This window comes from Pteropus alecto, unplaced genomic scaffold (genome assembly GCF_000325575.1).
Source record: "Pteropus alecto unplaced genomic scaffold, ASM32557v1 scaffold76, whole genome shotgun sequence".
Taxonomy (NCBI): Eukaryota; Metazoa; Chordata; class Mammalia; order Chiroptera; family Pteropodidae; genus Pteropus; species Pteropus alecto.
Window position 1 is genome coordinate 25,049,535 of NW_006443138.1, and position 18,074 is coordinate 25,067,608.

The following is an 18,074-nucleotide window of genomic DNA, read 5'->3' on the forward strand; positions in this document are numbered from 1 at the left end:
GAAAGCCCCATGCCAGTCCCATTCACCTAATCATCCCCAACGAGTACAGTACTGGACACATATTAAACACTTTTGTTAAATTGTTTCTTTAAGCTTAGGAGTTACAAAGTGAAAGGCTTACCAAAAACCAGGGCTACATAAAGCAGCAAGTGGGCTGGGAAAGGACTCTAGCCAACTGCAATCACTGGCTAAGAAGAGGTCAAGCTCTTGCTAGGGTGGCAGGTATTCGGCTTCTCCCAGGAGGTGCCATGCCCAAAGGTGGGTCATGCCCCACTGTTGCCACATCTGTAGATCATTCAAGTTACCAAAATTGTGGATTTTAAGGTGAATCTCCCAATTTTTAGAAATGTTGGCACTGAATTCATAATGGTTTAACCAACTACACTGTGTGTGGGGCAAGGAAATAGTCCCAAAAGCCAGATGTAGCTGCCAGTTTCAAACTGTACCTTGCCCTCCCAGTGCTCAGAGAACACTGGCTCTTGTTTCATCCCACTGAGAAATCAAATCTTACCAAAACAGTGGGGACTCATCAAAATTACAAAGGAGAAAAACATGATGCCATAAAATTAGGAATTCATGTATTTGAAATGAAAACAATAAATTATTCCATTTCAGTACTTCTATCACAAATATTGACTTCAGAGTCACATTTTATACAAATTTTCATAGTGCGATAGATTTAAATATGGAATTTTATCACTTATAAATCACTATGTGATATTAGCTAACATCATCAGCAGTGACATGTACAATAAATAAAACTGATTTATATTTAACTGCTTGAGTGTTCATTTTGGCCCCAGAATGATTGTTTCCTTAGTTGCAAGACACTCTCTCAACAACACAATTGTTATGACAACTGCTGTTAATAGTTTTAAATTTACAACATGAGGGTTATGAACAATTTTATTCTGAATTAAACTTACATTTGTTTCCAAGCAATGCATTTATTTGGTAGGATACCAGTTATCAGTCATCAAAAACTCGTTATGTTGAAAATGTAATTTTAATAGATAATTCTTCATCTTACATAGGAGCACAATAAAATATACCACATTCTGAAGAAACTCCAGAAGTTACGAGAGAATAAGAGTGGGGGAAATTCAGATGGGCTACAATATCCGTTACCTTAAAACTGTGAGACAAGGGTTCCAACCCACAGGTTAACATTTACATACTTAGGACTGGCTACATCGATGACTTAAAAATAACAAGAATCAGGATTAGATATAGAGAGGGGTGGGAAAGAACAGTTTGTCGGGGGGAGGAACTCTGTCAATGCAGAAAAAAAAATTACTGAATATCAAATTAAAGAACAAAAGGAGCTCCCATAGCAAATACTGGGATGAAAGAAAGAATGAGTAACTGAGGACTTGACACTCTCAAAGAAGCCTTTTGGATGGCATTTATGCAAGCTGGTTGTTCATCAGGTCTATAAAGAAGACTCATAGATGTCTCAGCAAACCCCGAATAATTATCAGATTGGTGTTTCTTAATAACATACTCCAGTGGTCACACATGAAGTTTTCAGACAAGAACTAAGAAAAAGGTCATAACTCAAATGCCTATCACAAATGTGGCACATGTGAAAGTCCTATACAAAGTCAGCCACAACTGCTTTGCTGTGACTCTCACATACAGTAATTTTCAAACAGGTGGCAAGACACCAATGATCATCCAGCTAATCAGACAACACACATTTATTTCAAATTTCTAGGCAGTAAAAATAATGTTAGCTACCGATGCTTTATGTATGCTCAGGGCCAGTTTAAAAATACTCCATTCAGTGATATCTTAAACACAAATTTGCATCAGTGAAAAGAAAGTGGCAAAACCTACCTCTTGCCATTCAATTTCAGATGGTTAAGACCAAAACAGAATGCTTCATCGGTTTTAATTTTTAAATACGATTGTCACATTGGGAAAATGAAATAAACACAGTAAAATAAACTGTACAAAGGCAAAGTAGAATAACAAAAAATATTTTACTAAAACAAGATTTACAGAAGTTTCCAGACAAGCCATACAAAATGGTCACAAGCTTTTTCTTGAAGGGAGGAGTCTACACTTGACAGCAAAGTCACAATGTTATCAGTGAGGGCTGTGATGTTTAATGTTCCCATTTTGGTTCAAACAATCAAGCTTGTCCATCTATAGCGTCTAAATAAAGTTAGACTTGGCTAGAGAGCATATTCTAAAGAACTGGTTAGCTGCTTTTAACCAATGCAATTAGATCACCATAAAAGGGGGGAAAGGAGCCCATAAAATTAAAACTACCTCCCCCCTCAAAAAAAATAATAAAATAAAGAAAAACACCCACGCCCCTGCAGCTAACCCGACAAACTACCTTCATTCACAGTGCTTTATACTTAAACCATGATGGGGAAAATGAATAAAAGCAGAGAGGGGCCACTGCTTTTAAACGTTTCGAAACAATCCCGATGATACTTCTAGCCTCTGCTCATGCTTTACAACAGTGGATCAGGACAAGACATAGATTTGCTAATGTGCATTTAATCACCAAAGGACTGAAGATGTCTGGGCTTTTATTCTGTAATGTTTCTAAGACTGTGTCCATTAAATGCAAACAAAAAAGGAAGAAGTCTTGGCAGAACAGGAGAAGTGATGCACACTTGACGATCAGATCGATTTAAATATTATTCATGGCATATAGCCTAGTCCATGCTCTAGCTGTAGGCAAAAACAAAAAAAGCAATTATTATTTTACTTAGTTTAATATGTTACTTGCCAAACTATAAAAATGTAAACAAACACTACAAAGTTAAGTATGAAAATGTAATGCTGTAACCTTTTAAATTTATGCCATTGTCTAAAATCTGAATCAGGGCAAAAAGATTGTTTATATGTCTAATTACCAAAACACTATAATGGAATTCAGAAATTCTACAAAATTCGACGGGACGAAAATAGCTGCCTTCTTTTGTCTCCTTCATTGCTAGATATAATGCTCTCCACTAATTTTGTTATAATTTGTAAAAGAAGCGTATCGATTTCAAACTCCCTCAATATAAACTGATGTAACTTAATCAAAATATTGCAAAAGCCGCTCAAGAGTTCAAAAGTTTTGCTTTATTTTTATGTATTACTAGATGAATGGTAGACACCAGCGTTTGTTAAATCAGGTGTAGTTATACAAGGGTCCAAGATCTCCCAATTATATATTGTTTTTAAACTTGGAGATCTGGCAGTAGGTCATAAGATGGAGCATGAACATCTTTTGGTAAGAGATATTTACATATTATAAGCAGGATTGTGACTTATTCCTTCTAATATTTTTTTCTTTTTCTTAAGACGTTATAAGAAGTTTTCCAAAGGGAGCACAAATCTGTTTTAAAAAGTAGAAGCAGTATGAAGAAGAATGATTATTAAATACCTGTTTCTATGGCTTGGGCTTCGTTGGTCTTCCACTGCTCCGCTACATCATTTGCTAATGGATCATCTGGATTGGGAGCACTTAACAAAGCCTGGATAGATAGCAGAACTGTGCGAATCTGCAGTGCTGGGGACCACTTATCTGTGAAGGCAACAGGTACAGAATGATCAAACATGAGAAAACAGCTCAGAACGACTACATTTCCCTTCCAAAGACTCTGTTGTCTTGATAAAAGGCAAGATGACAATGCATAGATTCTCAATACGGAATGCTTAAGAGGAAAAGGAGAAATCTTAATAGTATATTATGATAATGATAAAGGTAACACTTACCTTTCAAAATATCTAAACATATTCTTCCCAACTTGTCTACATTAGGATGATAAATTTTGGTCATGAATCGTACTTTAGGGGCTGCCATCGGGTATTCTTCTGGAAGGAATAGTTCAAGTTTAAAAGTCCCTCCCTCAAAGGGGGAATCCTGGGGGCCAGCAATGACCACATGAAAATAACGGGCGTTGCTCTCATCTGGTTCTGCTTTAATGCCGGGAACTGGTTCTGCCAGCAAACGCTGGGTTTCCTACAACAGAAAAACATTAACACATTTGTGAAACAAATGTCATTTCACTACAAAATTCGACGGGACGAAAATAGCTGCCTTCTTTTGTCTCCTTCATTGCTAGATATAATGCTCTCCACTAATTTTGTTATAATTTGTAAAAGAAGCGTATTTAAGCGTAAACACCAAAAAAAAATTAGAAAGTTCATCTCTTAAAATTGAATATAACTGAACCTCTCCAATCTCCTGATGGGGTCTTTAGCTTATAAAATGCAAAATTCAAAGAAAAGACCATTTAAATAATTACCATCAGCTGAATACAACTAGCAAACACTGGTGGAGTATCATATACATTACAGCTACAAATATCTACAAATTATGTTGATAATAAAATCAGGCTAATGAAACTATTTTATACTCAAGGAACCAAAAAAGGAAAAGATAAAAGGAGAAATAAAATAACACTAGGATTACCATATAGGCAAGGCAACTTGCCCTCTTTGAACACTACCAAAATCAAGCTGTTTTAAAAGTTAAATTCATTTTAAAGTCACTGAAAATCTCTCCTTTGAAAAATATAATGGAACGAAGAAAGAACAAGTGTATAGGAGCAAGAGAGGACTAGAGAAATGATTGACATGGACCTTAAGGGACATTTACTGCTCCCCAAGTATCATCTAATTCTCTTTTCCATCTTGCTCCCTCTCTCCTAACTATAACATCCTTCCTCCTTGCTCTTCAAACCTCCAACGTCTCCATCTTCATCCTCACTTTTGGCTGATGACTCCACTGTTTTCTATTTCACAAGAAAACCAAACCTTCCTGAAGTTTCCACTACAGCATTTGTAAACCTACATGCATCTGCGTGCCCATGTGCTCTGCCTTTTCTTCTGTCACTATGGATGAAATGGAGGGTCACTCTTGGCTAAGGCCAACCTCTCCTCTTGAGCACTACATCTTATCTCTGTCTCATCTACTCAAAGGACATTGCTTTAGCATCCCTTTCCTCTCCTGATTCATCAGTTTTCCTCTCCTTTTTATTAGATCTTCCTCCAAATTGTACAAACTTGCTACAATTTCTCCCACTAAGAGGGGAAAAAGACTTTGACCATACTCTCCCCCATCAGCTATTGCCCCATGACTTTGCTCCTCTTTGAAAGTTATCTGTACTTGTTTGTCTCCAATTTCTCTCCTCCTCTCTTATCTTAAACATAATTTTCCAATCAGTCTTAACCACTAATCTGCTTGTTGAGGTCACTAATGAGTCCCACACAGTTAAATCAAATGGTCAATGCTCAATCTTCATCTTGGCCTAAATGCAACACCTTACCCAACTGGTCTGCTTTCCTCCTTGCAAGGCTGCAACCAGCTTCCTGAAGACACACTCTCCCAGCTCTCTCTTCCTAAATGTCCGGCAGCAACCTCCTTCCTAGTTCTTCTCTATCTCTCCGACACTGAAGTGTGCTAGGGGCTCTGCCCTAGGGCTGCTTCTCTGTCCACACACTCCCATAGTGATCTCATCTAGCCCAATGAATTTATATTCTAAATACACTCTGTACATGCTGAAGTCTCTCCAAATTCATATCGAGCAAAGCTCTCTCTGCTGAGCGTGCCTCTTTTATCCATAACTGCCTGCTTGACAGCTTTTCTTTAATGTCTAATAAAGCATCCCAAACTTAGGGAGACAACCCCCAACCTCAACCTGCTCCTCCCCTTAAAGCCTTCCTCGTGTCAGTTAATCATAAATCAATCCATCCTTCCAACTGATCCACCTTTTCCTTCATACCCCACACATCTAACCTGATCAACAAATCTTGTTAGCTTGAACTTCGAGATCTACCCATAATTGGACTGCTTCTCACCACTCCACTGCTACACTTCTGATCCAAACCCCCATCAGCTCTCACCTGGCATACTGCCATATCCTAACTTTATTCTCCCTGCTCCTAACCTTGTTCCCCACTCCCTCTAGGGTCTGTAGTCCACAGACCTTTTAAAATAAAAATCCTCATAACGATTTTTAAGGCTTTATATGATCCCCTCACTCTACCCATCTCTTACTCATCTTCAGCTATGCTTCCCCCACCCTACCTCTAACTCCATCCTACCCCCCTACTCCACCCACTTTGTTCCAGCCAAACTAGCTTCTTTGTAGTTCTTCAACCAGCCAGGAAACTCCTCTCTCAGAGGCTTTGCAGTTGCTCTTTCCCCCACAGACTTTTATATGGCTCACTCCCTCAGTTCCTAAGATCTTTTCCATTCACACGTTTTCGCAGCGAAGACTCCATAACCGAAATCGCAAACCCCAAACCACCCTATCACACTCTCTCCCTATCCCTGTCCCCCTACTTTATCGCCACAGCACTAATAAAATATTACATATCTCACTTATTTTAAGAATGGAAGTGTCATAAAAGGAGAGATTTGTGTCTGTTTTATTTACTGCTCTATCCTCACCACTTGGAAGAGGAGTTCCTGGCACCATAGATATTCAAATAAATACTTGTTGAATTATGAATCTATTAGATGTTACAAAGAATGAGGAATAAACTCAGAATTTCATCTTTAACATTAAAGCAGTATTATGCGAAGCAGGATGTGCACTTCACAGGAAGAACATAAAGGGATCGTTTTAGGTGTGAGAAGAGATTAACTTCTATTTATATTTTTACCCAGAAAAATGTTAATATTCACTATACAAACTGATAATGGTATGTGCAATAGTTAACAGTAATACATTTTCAACATTTTGAATAGGCACGTGTAGTCAAAAAAGTTTAGAACACTTCTATAAGCTTTTAGGTATGAAAAACAAACGAGAATATTGTATTTACAATGTTTTCACTTAAAAAAAATTATATGCCTTATACCATTTCATTCTACAACCTACAGTGCATATACTAAAAAAAAAGATTTCTGTCAGCAGTCACAAACTGAAATAGTCATAAGATGCAGATACAGAAGCAACTCCTTCCCCAAAATGTGTCAAGCCCATAGCCATTTAAAGTAATGCCTTTAGGGGCCATTTTAGGGGGAAGAGGGGAAGTAGATGGGGTAAAAAGGGTAAAATATGTGGTGACATTAAAGAATTAAAAGTAAATAAAAAAACAAAAATAAAAATAATGCCTTTAGTACTTTAATTCTAGTTTTTTGCCTTGTTTTAATCATGGCAATGCAAGGGCAAGTGAAAAACTAAAATGCTGTAAATTACTTTCAACAAAATGGTTTTTAGGTTCAGAGTAAAACATCTGTAGAGCATTAAAACTCTCAAGAGGCAATAATGAAGCCTCTCCTATCTTGGGTAGTGCTCCAACACGTAATTAGAACAAAAAAGGCCGATCTTCATTTCTAGGAAAGAAAGACATTAAGGATGAAAAGGAGTAAAGAAATGTGAAAAGAACTGGATGGGGTAAACTTCCATCAGTGCTGACCTCTCATCTCCATCCTCCTTTTGTTTTGCTCCAGGTCTCCACACTTTCAGAAAGCCATAAAAAGGAAGACTGGAAAAAAGGATAAAGCTGAGATCCAAGAGCCAAAATACTGCTCTCTGATTACACAAAATAGTAGCAGCTCAATTCAGAGCTATAAAAAGCCGCCCAAAGGGCCTCCAAGATCAAATCCCAAAATAGCTTCAAAATCACTCTCAGTGCACAGATATAGATACAACATTCATTTCCTTATCTACGGCTCACCCTCAAAATCAGATAAAATGTACATATTAAACATATCATGTGATCTGATCAATTATAAGATTTAATTTGACCACATTCTAGAATAAGCTTTTAGGTATGAAAAACATTTTGAAATAGCCTGATATGCTCTCAAATTCTAATGAATTTTGATCCAATAAAAAGATACATAATTATTTTACTAGATGGCACTGATTTCCCAAACAAACCCACAGCATAAATTATGGGAGGAAAAAAAGAATAAAATCCAAACTAAATGGGGCTAGTAGCTACCACATAGGATAGTCAAGACACAAAGCAATCCTGTTATAATGATGTTACTTACAGGTCATTAAGAATAATTTAACTTATTTCACATAGTGAGTACAATCTAGTAGAAAAACTAAAGTATCTCTATTTTCTCCTCAAAAAATACTATACAAGAAGTAATGTCAGAACATCTGAATCATGAATAGCAAGAATGTGTATAATAAGTGTTACTGTTTGTTACAATCGCAAGATTGTGTATGAAAATGTTTTGTAGCAATTTCAAAAAAAAAAAAAAACACCCATGGACAAAAAATAATTCAAACAAAGAAACTGCATAAAATAAGGGTTAATGTTGAGTAATTTAAATTTTTACAGTCCACACTACCCCCTAGTGGACGTAAGACATCATCTACTTATTTTGGCCCCATTGCCTTTGTAAATGAAAAAATTTACCCTACCTAGTTCACTAACTTTTTAAAGATTGCTTATCCTAAAGTCAGATGAGAATGATTCTCTCAAGGCATACTTTACTCCTTTTTCTGTTTTCTCCCTCTATTCCTACACAATTAAACCTCATGATTTCTTAAGTGGCAGATTCAGAGAAGGAAAAATGGAGGAAAAGTCTCTGAGTACCAAGAATTAAACCTTAATTTAGACCAAGGTATCATCCCTTTGTCAAAAAGCTTTATTTCTAGGCAGACTGAAAAGTAACAGGAAAGTACTCTGGGTTCTACTTGGAGTAATACTCAAGAGGTGGGATGGGATGACTTGGGCTAGGAATCTCTACATTCTAATTTTTCCCTTCAACCCAAGACCGGATCAATACTCCTGTGAAGTTCGGTGAAAAGGAACGGACACTTTTCTAATAGGTTAAGAATATCCAATCAACTTGTTTCTCAGGTCTGAATTAGTCTGGAAGTGTCTACCCTGTATTTCCAGTTTCCTGCGCATTACCACCACTCCTCTTATTATAACCAGAATAACTGTCAGTTTACTGGTCAGACTCTAAACTATTTGAAGATAGAACTCCAGCTACCAAATGATGGTGATGAGTGCTAAGTAAACGTTCAATGAATAAGTGCATGCATGTACCAAGGGCACCAAACAGAGCTGATAAGGATTACTATACCTGCTGTGTTAGCTGGTAACTTCCACCCCAGGAATATGGCATTTAAGATTACTCCAATCACTGGTAATGCACAAAAATCTGAAAATCCTACTAACTGTGCCTTTAACAAGAAAAACTGTCATCCCTTCACCGCCACTAGTCTGTAAATTCCCTGTCAGGGTCTCTGCAGTTATCAAGCACTGTTCCCAGAGATGCAGAGAATCAATAGAAGCTCAAGTAACAATAAAAACGAACTGTGCCAAATACTGACTTAAGTGTTCTACAGTATTAACTCGTTAATCCTCATACCCATTTTACAAATGAGGAATATGTTGAAGAATGACCACTTACAGTACAACCAAAGCTAGCAAGTGGCAAGGCCAAGACTGAAATCCAGGCTATTGGACTCTATTTCAGTCTGGCTTCAGGGCCTATTTTCTTAATCTCAATGGAATTTAGTAATATAAAATATTTTGTACTTTTGCTCAAAAACAATTATACTTTTGCTCATATAATCTCAATAACATTATTTGAGGTTGATAATTCATTTTAAGGCCCTCGATTCACAATATGAACAGCAAATATCAAATGTTTGTCAGGGCAGTAAATAGCACATAAGGAAGGGCTTCTTTTCAGTCCTTCATAATCCTAAAGAAGTGCTTTATGAAAGAGGTAAATTAATTTAAGTCATAATGTCACTTCCCCTCCCCTTGTTTTCTTTTGGGACTGGCAACTGAGGAAGTCTAAAGTCTTATTAAGGTAAGTGAAGTAGGAAAATAATCTGCTTTATTTAACTGAAAATTGGGATACACCATTTTGACCTAGAATTATCTATTACACAGTAAGTCATTTTGCCTATCTTTGGTACTACACAAGACCATTATGCTCTGAAATGTTACTGTGACTTTGAAATATTAATTTACTAACAAATATTAATTGCTTATTTTGTACATGGCATTGTGGTAACAAACAACTCAAAAGAATAAAACAGAGCCCCTGGCCCCACAAATTTATTTCACTGTGAGTATAAAGTACATATAAAAGTCAGTTTTTTGAAAGATACATTTTTAAAATGGGTATGTCAAGGTCTTAGAGAGGTACAGGGTATGAGTTAGGGATACTATATGAGCATTAGGATTAGACTGGGGATATTTTAAACATTTTCTGGAAAGAACTTACATCTCCATCTTTTTCTCATTGTTTTTTTTTTGAAATATAGTACTAAGTATTGGTGTTACAGTTAAAGACAGCGTCGACTACTCCTTCCTAACACACTCATGAAATTCTTGGTGGTTAAGAATATCCTTCAACTACCTCGAGAGCTCTAATAAGTAGACTCATGGAAGCTAAGCTTCTCCATTTTCCCATGGTTTCTGATTTGATGGATGATCTAACACTTCATTGCCTGGGCTTTCGTCAGCATCAGCTCAAAAAATAAAAATAAGCCTTTAGTGATTTAAATAATGTAACTGTCTTACTGACTTCATGAATTCTGTCTTAGGAATAATGTTTTAGAACTCAATGAAAAGAAGACCTAGCTTAGTAACGCTCTGGGATTGCTGTTGCGCCAGGTCTTTAAGGCACCGTTAAGAAATCCATCCAAAAGCATTAAAAAAAAAAACCAAACTGGCATATGTTAGATTTTGGAAGGAAATATATAACTTAGTAGGTGGGGAAAGAAAGGCTTTTTTATTCATCCTAAATGAAAATTAGGTAAATTTTTCAAATGTCTATTTCTGCATGGTGTACATTAAAATTATGAGTGATGCATAAGCAAAAACCAGTGAACTTGTACTTTGAAAAAAAAATAACTTTAAAAATAATCTAGACTGTGAGTTTCTTAAATTTTTAACTGGTTATTTGAAGTTGACTATTCATTTTAGGCCCTTATGTGTAATGTTAGCCATCTGTCCATAAATTTGTCTACTATCAAGCAATGGTAAAAATTCCCCCGTTCATTCATATCTTCCCTCCCCTTTCTTAGTGTAATGTTAGAGTTGGGAGATAAGAATGTGAGAATTTGTAGAAAATAGAAAAACTTATTTATGGTCACATAGGACGACTGCCTGGCAGCATAAGGCAAAGTGAGGTTCGAAGTGAGCATTCGTCATTTCTTTTGGCCAACCCACAGCTAGAACACCCTTGTTTGGAAATGACACCCCCCACCCCCCAACCTTTATGGATCGCCACCTTCCTATATAGAAGCTTCAGTCTTATTTCCTAACTCTCATACAACTAAGCATGTGAGACCACAGGCTTAGTCAAAACCTGGGCATCAGAAGCTAAACTATAAAAAAAGGATCCATTCTGGAGAGAATAGCAGTAGTTACCTTAGACAGCAACGGATGAAGTTCTAGTGGAGCATTCTGTATTAGGCATCAGCAATCATTTTGCAATGTGTTGCACACAATGCCAGCAGTGAAATATCCACTATGATGTGATTCTGAGCCTTGTTCCTGGCTGCCTCTTTCTTTGGTGCTCCTTAAGATTGTGTAAGATAGCCAGATACCAGTGCTCCTATGAGAATCTAATGCCTGATGATCTGAGGTGGAGCTGAGGCAGTGATGCTAGCGCTGGGGAGCGGCTGCAAATACAGATGAAGCTTTTGCTTGCTCATCTGCTGCCTACCTCCTGCTATGCAGCCTGGTTTCTGAGAGGCCACAGTCCGATGGATACAGGTCCTCGGACGGGGGTTGGGGACCCCTGGTGTAAGGTACCTAATAACTCAATACTATTTCTACTTACAACGTTGGCTACTGTTGCTTGCTAAAAATACAAACTCTAAACTAGATATGGAAGAAAGTGAAGAAAAGGTAAGAGTTAACAGACTGTGGGGTGGGGGAGATAAAGAGGTTAAGAACCTAAATATCTCTTGTGGATTAAATGGGGTCAAAAGAGGAGAGAACTGAAGCTAGCTAAGGTCTTCACCAAAGAACTTCTACTTGGTTTAAGAGCCTTTATAAGGGAGTTAATTTCACATTAGAGAACTAACTTCAACTAGGCAGCCTGATGTGCCTACTAGAGAAAAAAGTCAGAGCTAGAACATGTGAATTTAATCCCAATTCTAATTGCGCCAATTTGTTACACAACCATACAAATTCATTTACCTCTCCAGCCTTCTAAAATTTAGTCCCTTGAACATTTCAAAGGTTTTCTCTAGTACTAAAATTGACGGAACATTTTATTACAGGAATGGGTTAAAAATTACTGCTATAAACTTCCTTCTACTAGAAGGTGCCCTTCTGTAATATTCTTTAACCTTGACTACTCTTCAATATGTCGTCTTCCCTGTTGACACTGTATCCCCAGTGTCTATGCCAATGCTCAATATCTAAATAAAAAAGAACTGTTTGCTAATGGTACCTGCTTTTTTCCCAAAGTTTTTTTTCACCTGTTCATTAAATTATAAAATCAACTTAAAATTAGCCATATTTCTAATAGTCAAAATGTGGTTAACATCCTACTATGTTAATTTTTTTCTGATAAAGACAAAAGCCCTTTAAAATATTTACATATTTTCACTTACTTTGTCACTCCATCCTGATTTCCTGGTTGCTTTATAGATAAATAATCAATATTCTTTGCAAACCACATGGTGTAAACAGGCACTATGCCTGGCCTACAAGCTAGTGGCTACACCTCTACAGTTACCATATACTACTTATTCTGGTTTTAAATGTGGTAATCACAACAAGATTTAAGTGCTAAATGCTGAGGACTCCACTAATGGGAAAGGTCTATGCTTAATAGGCAATAATACAGATGGAAGCAGAGCAGTTGAAATTTTCAGTGAGACAAATAAAAAAAAGTTATAGTTGGTCCAAGATTTGCAATCCAGTTGTGCCACTGACATAATTTTGTCCAAAATCCAAACCACCAGGAAGGCAAATTTAGTTTTTTCACACTCTACACAAACTCTGGGATAAATCAGGAAGCAATCAGATATTAGCATTTCTATCTCTGTCAAAATAAGCTTCCTTTAACAAGTCTGCCACACTGCACAGTTCGAAGAGGGATCATTCATATCACAACCCCTGAAGTTGTGCACTGCAAGATCCAAAATCCTATGGATTAAAGAATAAAACTTCAGCCTAGCAGCTGTAAAAATCAACTTTATTACTAACTCATGGAAAATTAATTATATAATTCTAACAAAATAAAAATATATTTACCCCCAAACATCTCATATACCTACCCACTGTTGATAAATAGGCATTCACTGTGCTTTTAAAATCTATGCCCCACTTCAGTAAGTTATGTTCGATGTTAACTATTTGTAGGACTAATACATAAATGATAAACAGTTTTCCTACATTGGGAAGACATTAATTCTTTTTAGATTTATGGTGAAGCTGCAACTTTGTAAAATTAGATATTAAAAAAGGTTCAGTATTACATTAGGCTGTGTTCTCTGCACTGTAAATCTCCCTACCACCCTAGAGCTAGATTAGTATATTAAGCAGATAAAGAAACAGGGAGGTCAAGTCCAAGCTTGTATTTGGCAGAGCTACAACTCAAGCCCAGAGACCCTGGCCCCAGACTCTGTGCTCCTACCACATATAACCACACATATCCACATACCCAAAATCCTTTTGCTCTTGAGAATTAGGAGGAAGACCTAAGTCATTTAAGCCATAAAACATTATTTTGCACACAAAGCAGCATTTCTATCACTCTGAACGTCAACTGTCAGTTAAAAGGTAAGCAACTAAATGCTACTGAACACTACTGGAAAGTAAGAGCAGCGCACTTTCTATATATAGAAAGCCATCTCTTACACACTTTGTCACCCTATATTGTCTGTCTCCCAACTATACTAATTTCCATAGGTCAAGGCCCAGGTCTAATATTTGTGCCCCAATACTGAATACCAGAGATTCTTATCACATTCCACATCAGTTGAATGAACAAATGTAACTATTACTGAGATCAACCCCACAGTGGAAAGAAAAATACTAGGGTAAAAAAATACGGGGTAAAAGGAGATTCAAGATCTTCCCAAAACTGTAGGCTGAAAGATTTAAGGAGCCGGATGGTGACTGTAAATGGCAGGAGCACAAACTATTTCATACTTTTGCTCAAAAGCTTTGCCCTTGGTACCTTCCCTACAGGTCGTATACTTAAAGAACCAAAAACTAAGCACCAAAGATATCAGGCTTAAGTTTCTTTTGCCCCTTTAGCAGCTCTCTGATGACCTAATAGTCATTTTCTTCAATTTTAATAATGATTATTTGCTCAATACTGAACAGCTGGTGTGTTAAAAATTCAATCCTTTACCTCAAGGTTTTTGAAAGAATTTGAAATGAAACTGCTTAAGAAACCAAATTAACCCAAGGTTAGAGATTTTAATATTTCACAGATTATCAATTTGGTTTGAAAGTTAAATAATTTTAAGCGATGCAGCTGGAGTATATAACTCAGTATATTTTTTATTCTTTTGTAATTTCATATTATTTCTGTCATATTCTACTGAATCAGAAGAGGAAATGACCCAGACAACTCAGATTTTAATACAGGCATACCTCGGAGATATTGCGGGTTCAGTTCCAGACCTCCTCAATAAAGTGAGTCTCACAATAAAGCAAGTTGTAATCTTTTTGCTGGGAGTCTTGCCTTCAATTTGTAAAAAAACACAACGCCTGTAAAGTGCAATAAAGCAAAGTGCAATAAAACAAGGTATGCCTGTATAACTGAAATATGCAAATATAAATAATGAGGGAGACATATTATATGATAGGACATCTGTATACAATACTACTAGGTCAAATTTGTCTACTTCATGTAGATAGCCAGGGTCCCTGAAACAACACAAAAATATATTAAAAGAATACAAATGCTGGACATAGGGCTTGCTAGCAATGTGAGCTAATGAGATATTACATAAAACCATACCTTGAATGAAAATAACAGGTTACAAAATCATAAAATAACTGATTTAAATGGTCTGAGTTAACAGTGGTTTCATTGAAGAAAAGAATTAGGTGACTGGAACACAGAGGTGGGAGACATTTTTTAATGAATACCCTTTTGTTGAATTTTGGAACACGTGTGAGTACTACTTACCCAAAAAAGCAAGAAAAAGTGTTTTTAAGTAAAATCACCTGAATAAGCATTTTAAGCAATCCTATTTTGAAACTGAAAACATATCATTATCACCAAGACAATCCTTAAAACTCAGAACAGACAAAGTTAAAAAGCAATGCTACTTAGTGTTGTGGAGAAAACTGACCCTCACATACATGGCTGGTTGGGACTACAAACTGGCCCACCCTCTAACAATTCCACTTCTTGGAATTTATCCTAAGGAAAAACTGGATATGTGCTCAAAAGTACACCTCCAAAAATAATGATCACATAAAAGCCTATGGGAAAAACATACTATAAATATAAGAATTAATAACACAGAAAAATATCCCTTCTACATAAACTGAACAGACTTCAAACAGTATAATCCTTTAATTAGTGTTGTGCTGGTGTGATGGATTGTTCTAAATCTTAACTGAGATGATGGTTTCACAGTGTCAAAACTCAAATTGAATACTTAACATGGGTACATTTAATTGTATGTAAGTTATACCTTAATAAAGTTGATTTAAAAGGGAAAAAATAATGTAATGTGCACCTTGAGTTTATTGAGGGCAGGCACTGGGTCATATTTTGGGGAAGCAGGGCTCTTTATTCACCTGAATACCTGTTGGGATTTGGGGGTAGGAACAACAGTTTGACCAGGTATTCAAATATTTGAGCAGCAGAGCAATGCAGGAAGAAAGAAATAGAAAGAAAGCGTGGAAAAAATATTGAGAGCCAATGAGATGGTTTATGGCTATTTGCTGCTAAACTCCTAACTCTTCAATTAAAAAAATTACTAAACCTGCAAAATGCTTGCAATTAGTGGATTCTTTTGAAGAAACTTTTGAAAGGGTTGAACTATGTGCCTAGGTTAATAGCATGTATAATCTCCAAACCAAAGACAAAGGAAACCTTAAGACCCTAAACTATTTGATAAGTGGCCAAATCTTGGGCAGGATCATCGGCCTTTCAGAGGCTAACAAATTGGAAAGCTAAACAAATTCAGTCCTTACTGCAGTAAGGACTGACACCTGTATTAATCCTTACAATTGACTTGGATGTTCACATATATTGTTACGTTTAATTCTCAGAACCACTTCTGAAAACATTTTATAGAAATGTGCACACTTCAAGTGGCAGAACATGGACTACAAGCCCACTCTGGAGTCAAGGGCTCTTTTCACACTTCACAGCTAGAACTTGGAATCCTCAGCAACCAGCACTGCTTTACACCTATGCATTCGTGTTATGTAAATAACAAAGAGTTATAACTAAAAGGTATATGAAAGCTAAAAATAGAAATGTTTCTTAATTTGTTCTGATAGTATAAGTGCCCTTAGAGCTGAAACAAAGAGAGTCACCAAGGATAGGAGAAAGGGTAAATTCTTGAGCACCATTTGCCTGAATCTCTTGGCATTTTCTCTAATCCTTTCTTGTGCAATATTCTAGCTTGAAGGCATGCAGTTCTGTCTTGAGATTTGAGGGTTAGCCCATAAAATGGGAGATTCAACTTATTTAGAGCAAAAGCATTTCTTTATAGCATATACTAATGTGTGTGTGCGCACACACACCCCAAGTCAAACAAAGAGATGGGGGGGAGGAGTCCTTCCCCGAAGCTTAACCAAAACAAAACAAAAAAATTTTTTTAAAAACCTTATAAAATCCCCAATTCTACAGGACTGAAGTCAAGCCAAGTACTGCCACATTGCAAGGGCTGGGCCAGGTGTTCAGGCAGCTTTCTAACTTTAAAACCTCAACACGGGGAAATTTATATCTGTGCCAGATGTAAAGTAATGTTATTTTCTCACTTATCCTTCTATCTTTGTGATTCTGGAGGTGGGACTCTGCAAACCACATTTCTGCTTTGCCAGGGACTCCCTATTAAACTCTGCAGATGTGGGAGGGATGCTAAAGGGATACGAGAGGGGACTTGTTTCTTCCGGGTTTCTAAAGGGATACGAGAGGGGACTTGTTTCTTGGGCCACTGAGGTGCCTGTAAGCATCACCCAATATCCCTGTAGTGCATTAATCCAATCTGCAGTTCATACCACACTGAGAGAACCAACTTAATCATCACTCCATCCCCTAGATTAGGGGGCCCTAACCCCTGGGCTGCAAACCAGTACCTGCCTGTGGCCTGTCAGGAACCCGGCCACATAGTAGATGAGTGATGGGGTCAGAAAGCGTCATCTGTATTTGCAGCCACTCCCCAGCACTAGCATCACCTCCTCAGCTCCACCTCAGATCATCAGGCATTAGATTCTCATAGGAGTACTGATGCCAATAAGGTTGGGGATCGCTGCTCTAGAGGGCCAGACTCTCTTCAGAGGTTTAGATCTCAGCTGGGGATATCATTCTCCCAAGTTCCTAAAGTTTAATAATTTCAACCTTTTCTCCTTGTTTTTACTCCCAGACTTAGGAGTGGTAGCTGCTTTCTATAGCTGCTAACTCCAAAATATCTTAAAAGTTCTCTTTTCTCCCTTTCTGTCACCTAACTAATGACTTTATATATGTGACAGGTCCTACTCTGGGATCTTCCTGCCTAAGTAAACATCCTTTCTCAGTCTTTCTCACTTCCATTATAAAGCTTTTTCAATTGAGATGTGATAACAAGACTCAAATACTGAGCAAAACAGGCAACATTTCTAGTGTTCGCAATTAATCACTTTTTTCAAAACACCTATTTTCCAACGGAGGTCTGATTAACTTATGATATGAGAGAATAACAGAATGAGCATGTACAACACATACAATTCTATAATTATGAAGTGAATCTCTGGACTTGGAATGCAATACTTGGTTTGAGTCTTAAAAAAATAAAATGCTTTTTCTTAAATGAATGTTGGTACATTTCTACATTATCCCTCCTCTCTTACACCAGCCATACATTTGCTTTCATTTTACTAAAACCAAATACTTGAAGTAAATTCTCTGTCTACATATGTCATGTTAATAGGTTTGAAGTCAATCCTTTATACAGTGAAGAGTCACATGATGACATCTATGT

At 37.0% G+C, this 18,074-nt stretch overlaps 1 protein-coding gene across 1 annotated transcript in view; it reads right to left on the bottom strand.

The window, feature by feature from the left end:
- Positions 1–927: 927 nt before the first annotated feature.
- The window catches only part of UBE2N (ubiquitin conjugating enzyme E2 N), a 30,283-nt gene continuing 13,136 nt past the window's right edge, over positions 928–18,074 (bottom strand). Inside the window, exons 2-4 of the mRNA XM_006923829.3 lie at positions 3,727–3,973; positions 3,395–3,535; positions 928–2,691 (exon numbers count right to left, since the gene is read on the bottom strand). Coding sequence (XP_006923891.1) covers positions 2,651–2,691; positions 3,395–3,535; positions 3,727–3,973 — 429 coding nt within the window. The 3' untranslated portion in view covers positions 928–2,650. The remainder of the gene's footprint in view (positions 2,692–3,394; positions 3,536–3,726; positions 3,974–18,074) is intronic.